Raw genomic sequence first — 6851 nt, forward strand, 5'->3', positions numbered from 1 at the left:
CTAGTTCATGAAATTCTTAAATTATCTTATTTTTTTTAGTTTAGTGTCAACCATTTATGAGTTTAATAAAATTTTGTCGTATACGACATTTGTCAAAAAATTTGCAGTCAGTTTTAGTGATATACGCCAAAATGTGATAACAATTTTTATAAATTAACCATACTTTTTACTAATCAGCCTAATCGTGAGTTTCGCCCGAACAAAATTTCGCCAACAATTTTTTCATCCACCTGTAGTGAACACTCGCAAACGAAAAGTGACCCGGTTATAGAAAATGAAACTCATGATAAAGATGAATATGTCGGAAACTAAAGAAGAACAGATAACTCTATTTGAAAGATCTTGATTAGTTTAGTACGACAGCAATACTAACGCAATTTGTACCAAATAACCGAAAAAATTTTAGTCAATTAGTCGGAAACTAAAGAAGATATCCAAAAGCCACAAATTGTCAAAATGACGCTTCCGGCAATTTTCCATCCAGGCGACGATATTTGAATAGGTTTGTAAAATTACCAATAGTCAGTACTAATTTGTACTGGAACCTGCAAACTTTTACTGGAAAAGTGTATGATAACCCAAAAAATTTGCAAGAGAGCACTGAATCGAGAGCGTAACAACACGAGAGAGCTGCAAATTCTTGCTAGTGAAATTTTTACTAGCAGAAATTAGCTAGCAGAAGAAGAAGAATTAGAATAAATGTCAAAAGAATATATAAAAAGTGGTGTTACTAGCTCAGTTCATTTTGTGTATGTGTTTCGCCGCACGGCTTCTGATATCAAATTGAAAAATTTTGTTTGAATTTCTACTCACACTTACAGGTTTTGACAGTTTATGCCGCCAAAGCAAAAACAAAATACATGTAAATTTTTGTTTTTGTACTCCTGCAATCACCTTATATTGATTCGCCTTGGCACAAACAAAAGTAAAATGAGTGGAAACAAAAATATTAATGATGTACTGGACAGTGTTAGTGCTTGTGTGTAAAGCAAAGAGTTTAAAACTGATTTATAAATAGTAAAATGTTTACAGCAGATTGTCAAAGCAGTGCAACAACTGTTCACTTGCAAGTTATTGCTAGTTTTGTGTTCAATAAGTTCTTCTGCTAGTTTTCTCTTCTTCTCAATTTAACGCTCTATTTTGCTTTTACGCTCTCGCTGCAATGTTACTGTTACTATACAAACCTAATGTTACTCGCATATTTTCGAGCCTGTATGTACATTTTCGGGAAAAAGGTTAAAAAGTGTATCCATCTGCTGAAAAAATATTTTCGCAGATTCACAATTTATTTAAAATAAATCTATTAGCCCAATCTCCAATTCCATGTGAATAAATCTCCCCAGTGCTTAAATAATTTTCACCACATTAAATAGCTGCACAACACCCTAATTGCCGAAAAAGCGTTGCTTGCAACACTAGTCCTTTATGGGGACCAAACTTGGCGAAAAAAAATAGCTAAGTTTGTTTACTGGATATACTGAGCTTACTACACTGTTGCCACTCATCAATGCCTTTTCATAAACTTACCCTTTCAACTACAATTTATCGTGCTATAATAGATTTTAGCTAAATATAAACTACTTAGTTTTCAACAAAAACCTTATTCAATAGTAAATTTCAAATATTTTGAACATATTTTGAATAGGAACTTATATCTTTTTTACCATCTACAAGGAGAAATCAGCTGACACGGAAAAATCTAAATTCCGCAGATTTCTGCGTTACGGGCTACAACTACAGAAAAATTCTGCGGTGTTGAGTTTTCATTTACATGGCGCTTTGGTAAGACAGATCGTGTCAGCTGACTCGGGTTTACGTACCGGTATTTTTACGTTCTTGACTAATTTCAGCTTTAAACTAAGTTCAAACGCTCGAGCTGGCTAGTTTAAACTAAGATTAGCCAATAAAATGTCAGTCTATTGGCATTGAAAACTGGTCCTTAATGTACATACTCATTGTGCGTACTGCGTGGAGAATTGAAATTTGATCATAACAAGCAAGCAATATAAGAAACGAACCCTGTGTTCAGAAATGCATTAACTCAAAGCATCCGACTATTGCACCGTGCGACAGTAAATTTTACACACACAAAAATTAATATATTCGCGAAAATATGGGCAAAATATACTAAAACTGCCTTTTTAATTTTTCAATAATATGATTAATTCAAAAATTTATTAAAAAATTGCAGTGCAATGTAGGTATCAAATAAAAGAGAAAATCCTGTAGAACTAAAAAACTATTAAATTTTTTTGGGTCATTAGAACGAATGGGTATGGAAATTTTCCTTTTAAAATTTTATCGTTGAAAATTTGCAGTATTTATTTTTGAAAAAAATATATATTAAGGACTAATTTACAAACGACCACTTCCTCCAATTTCGTCCTCAAAACTTTATTAACTTAAAAAAAAATAAAATCAATTAAAAACGCATTTTATACGTCCTTGTAAACCAAAAGTCTTTAATGTTTTACAATTCTACTGCATTTTCTCTTTCATTTGGTATCCATATTGTTATTGTACATTCCAATGATTTTTTTAAATAATGTTTTGAATTAATCATATCTTTATTATTTCAAAGTTATTTAAAAAAATCCTGACGTCAAAGTGAAAAACTAAAAACGCAGCTTACTATATTTGATCCATTGTGTCGTATATTAATTGTTTCGTATGTTTTGAAATTTTTTTTTTTTTTGTTACACGGTGCTATATTTCTAAACTATAATTAATGGAAATGGCCAATATGCTCAACCTAGTGTTCGTCCGATACCACCATGTACTCGATGCCTGTAACACTAAAAGTATCGAATAGAATACGCGATGCTACCTAAAGTATCGCTAGGAAATACTCGATTCTACTTGTACTGGAAAGTACCCAGACGAGAAATTTTAGTTCAATGACCGTTTACAATATAACCACATACAGTGGAGAAAGGCTTATAAAGAAATGCCTTATCATATCCTTCTATTAACGAAAACAAAAAATTAGTAGTAGGGTATTTTTGATGCAGTTTACTTCTACTTGACACGTAGATCGTAGATCCACAGCCTTGCCCCTAAATTTCGTATGGGAACTTTCCGTCATATTGGATTTTAAGTTTTGGGTTTTTGCGATTTGCGAGTTATTTTGCACTTTTCGAAAATAAGATAAATACAGATTTATAGAGAATTTAATTTCCCACATTTTTTTATATGTAAGGTAAAAAAAAAAAAAAAATGATTGTAAATAATTAGCAAAAAGTGCGAAAAATTGGTACATGGATTTTTGGTGTAGATGATTAAGAATCTGAAGCCAGAATGGAAAAATGGCGAACCCAATATGGCGACAAAGAAATTTAAATCGATTAGATTCGCTTAAAACTTTATAATCAAGGGTTCTTACGGTCACTAATTACGAAACTGAAATCAGAATTAAAAAATCTAAATGACGCATACATATTGCATCTACCATTTGTCATGGGCGTACGTGCCTGGCTTATGAATAACATGTTATTAAGAACCTGATCTTGATTTTATAGTTGTAAACGATTTAATTTTTTTTATCGCCATATTGTGTAATCTTTCGTTTATTCATTCAGCTTTTGTGAATGTTTTAAAAGTTACTCTTCGACTTTCAACATGTATCGTGTACCTATATAAATTTAAAAATCACCGCCATTTAAAATTTTTAGAGTTTTGATAGTTTTTAATTTCTTTGAGTTTCCCCTTTTAAACCCTCTAGTAGGCCAATTTATGTATGAGTTGAAAAATTCAGGAATGGGTGATTTTAGCACGAGAAATCCAAAAATGATGTCCATTTCGATCTGTGACAGTAACTTTTTCCTACAGAGAAAAACCAAGACCGTCTGGAGACGGGCTCGCCGATATACTTTGACGTATTTTCAGCTTTCTCTTACACAATGTTGACCTACGAACCGGCAATCCCGTCTGCAGACGGTCAAAAATGCAAACTGGCTAAAATGATGCCGCCGGACAGTCGGGTCTACGTAACTGGAACGACCCAGATTTATATCTGGCCAAGGACTGTCACTCCAGCAACACTCCCCAAAACGTCTTTGGGGAATTTGTATGCTGCTACAACAACAACATGCCGCCGGACTAATTTTTGAAGCATTCATCTGCAGACGAATCGTTCGTGTTGCCTATCGTTCGTGATACAGAGTAAGGCTGTAAATTTATTGTTCTATGAATTTGTTTGTTATTAGAAAAGAAAATTTTTAGTTATTAATAAGCTAGCTTTCAAACAAGAAAGAAATAAAATTTTTAAATTGAATACCATATTATACGATATATATTGGATTCGGCATTTTGAATTTTCCTACCACAAAATATAAAAAGATTTTATTTTTCTTTTTCAGTGTTGGGTTCTTCAGTGGCACAAAAGTTGTAAAGCAAAATTTCATTTACGGTTAGTTTAGACGCCATGTTGAATTTTTCAAAAGGCAACACTGTTTTCAAAGTGGGACATCTATGCGATCATTTTAAGACCTTAATCTTTGTAATTCGTCCTATAGAATTTGGCCATCGTACTGTACCGGTTGACGTGTATTTAATCATCTTTTTACAAAATATGCAAAATAAGCCTGCAAGTCGCAAAAAAAAAACAAAAAAAAAATTGTATTCAAGATGGCGGAATGTTCCCATATGAAAATTAGGGTCAAGACTGGATCCATGATCTACGTGTCAAATAGAGGTAAACTGTATCAAAAGTTACCTACTACAACAGGGCTGCTCAAAATTTGTATATTGAAGTGAAATCACAATACATCTACAAAATTTATGTGTACACTGAGATTTTTTTTTGATGAAGCAAAAAAGTCCAAGTTTATTTTTATTGTACGATTAGTGAATGCAAATTTTTAACAATGGGAATATTTACATATCGTCGCCTAGGTAAAAGATTGTCGTAAGCGTCATACGTACGTGCGTAACATACGACAATCTTTTACCCAGGCGACGATATATGTGGAACAATAGAGTGCGTTAAGAAATGATAGCGACCTAGTGGCTGAAAAGTCCAAAAATTTAGTCGGACGAATCCTTGCACATTTTTCCATCATATCGCAAGCTAAAATCTTACATTTTCCTTGGGAAACTCCTCGCTTATAAAGGTCCCCCTTTAATGCGTTAATAAATAAGCAATATGCAATTTAATGAGGGTTTGGAATTTCTCCAACCTTAAGCCCTGTATGCAGCTCTCCAGAAAAAAATGCCATTATTTCGCGTGTGAGTCCAAGGAATTTTGACATTTTTGATACCTCACAGAATGTTGCCTCACTCTTTCCTCAAGAAATAATGGAACGGGCATATATTTCTGTTGAAAACCTGGGTTGCCTTGTGCTCTTTTTTCACAAAAAACTTTAGAAAACCGTAGTAGAAAGCGTAGTAAATTTCTTAAGAACTGCGTACTGCCTTAAGGAAATTTGACTCAAGAAAATTTCTTAGCCATTTCTTGTACGTCATTTTAGCCCTGTATGCAGCTCTCAAGAAAACGGTCAAGAAAAAATTGCCATTATTTCGCGTGTGTGTCCAAGGAATTTTGACATTTTTGATACCTCACAGCCTGTTGCCTCACTCTTTCCTCAAGAAATAATGGAACGGGCATATATTTCTGTTGCAAGCCTGTGTTGCCTTGTGCTCTTTTTTCACAAAAAACTTTAGAAAACCGTAGTAGAAAGCGTAGTAAATTTCTTAAGAACTGCGTACTGCCTTAAGGAAATTTGACTCAAGAAAATTTCTTAGCCATTTCTTGTACGTCATTTTACATTGAGTTTTTGCTTTTCTTGAGAGCTGCATACAGGCCTTTATTAATTTATAATTTTATTTTTTTTTTGCGCGAAGTTTGCCGGCCATTTTTTGATATTTTCCCCCAATCCGACGTTATAAAAATATCTGCAATTCTATAAACTTTACGCGATGTGATGCTCCCAGGCATTTAAATTGAATTTAGATTGGAAATCAATCATTGTCTTTATCCCCTTTGAAGTTTTCCAAAAAGTTTTGGTGGCAAGTTACAAAAATGGCGTTGCAAGTAATATTCCGCCATTCGTTTAATAATTACAAAGCACAACATACACTACCCAACAAGCAAAATAAACTTAAAGAAAGTTTTTTTTAAGTTTTCAATTATAAACATTAAGCTTACAAAACGTTGATTTTTTGTTTATAAAACGCTTGAAAGTAAGCGTAATATAATCGAAAAGGAACATTGGTTATAAGCGTAGAAATATAAACTTGTAATAAATGTTCAAAAGAAAGCTTTTTATAAGCGTAAAAGTGTAAACTTATAATAAAGGTTCAAAAAAAGTTTTTTATAAGCGTATGAATATAAACTTACTAAAAATTTTCAAAAGAAAGCTTTATAAACATTTTTATAACACTTTATTTATAGATATTTCATTAAAAACTCATACATAGATTTCTTAACATCTAGAAACTAAACGAAATGCGAATTTTCGGCGGACTCATCTACTGTCGCGAAAATATAAATAGGGAATAGACATTTTAGCATACAAATTCACGATAACACACAAAAATTAAGCATAAAAAAGTTAATTATTACATCTTGTTGCGTGCTTTCAATTACATGCGGTTATTGGCAAATTGGAAAAGCGACATCGATGCAGCTATATATTCCACTTCATCGCCGCCATTCTCATTGATGAACTTTTCTGAAAAAAATTTAATACATTTTTAATTGAATGTTAAACTAAGAAAGGATAAGGGGAACTCATCATTTGAAGACTCGAATGCTCCACCGATTAGCGCAGCGGGTCCTGGATTGGATTTTTTTTTTACCACATCGGTTTTATTTAATTTTTTCTTTTAATAATATATTTTAAAAAACGTAA

The 6851-nt window shown here is 32.7% G+C and overlaps 2 protein-coding genes across 4 annotated transcripts in view; both read left to right on the top strand.

The window, feature by feature from the left end:
* LOC118737595 overlaps positions 1-4835 on the top strand; it is a 9265-nt gene extending 4430 nt beyond the window's left edge. For 2 of the 3 annotated variants that reach the window (XR_004992828.1, XM_036468203.1), the window contains one exon: positions 4359-4830. Coding sequence is in view for 2 of the 3 variants with exons in the window: in XM_036468203.1 (XP_036324096.1) it covers positions 4359-4413 (55 nt within the window). In the remaining variant the exon portion in view is untranslated. Of the gene's footprint in view, positions 1-4358 lie in introns of all 3 variants that reach the window. The other variant, XM_036468212.1, reaches the window with a different exon arrangement.
* LOC118737608 (NFX1-type zinc finger-containing protein 1-like) overlaps positions 1-6851 on the top strand; it is a 46801-nt gene that overhangs the window by 26248 nt on the left and 13702 nt on the right. The window lies entirely within an intron of this gene.

Source organism: Rhagoletis pomonella, unplaced genomic scaffold, assembly GCF_013731165.1.
Source record: "Rhagoletis pomonella isolate Grant_MI unplaced genomic scaffold, Rhpom_1.0 Rhpom_scaffold_00001, whole genome shotgun sequence".
NCBI lineage: Eukaryota > Metazoa > Arthropoda > Insecta > Diptera > Tephritidae > Rhagoletis > Rhagoletis pomonella.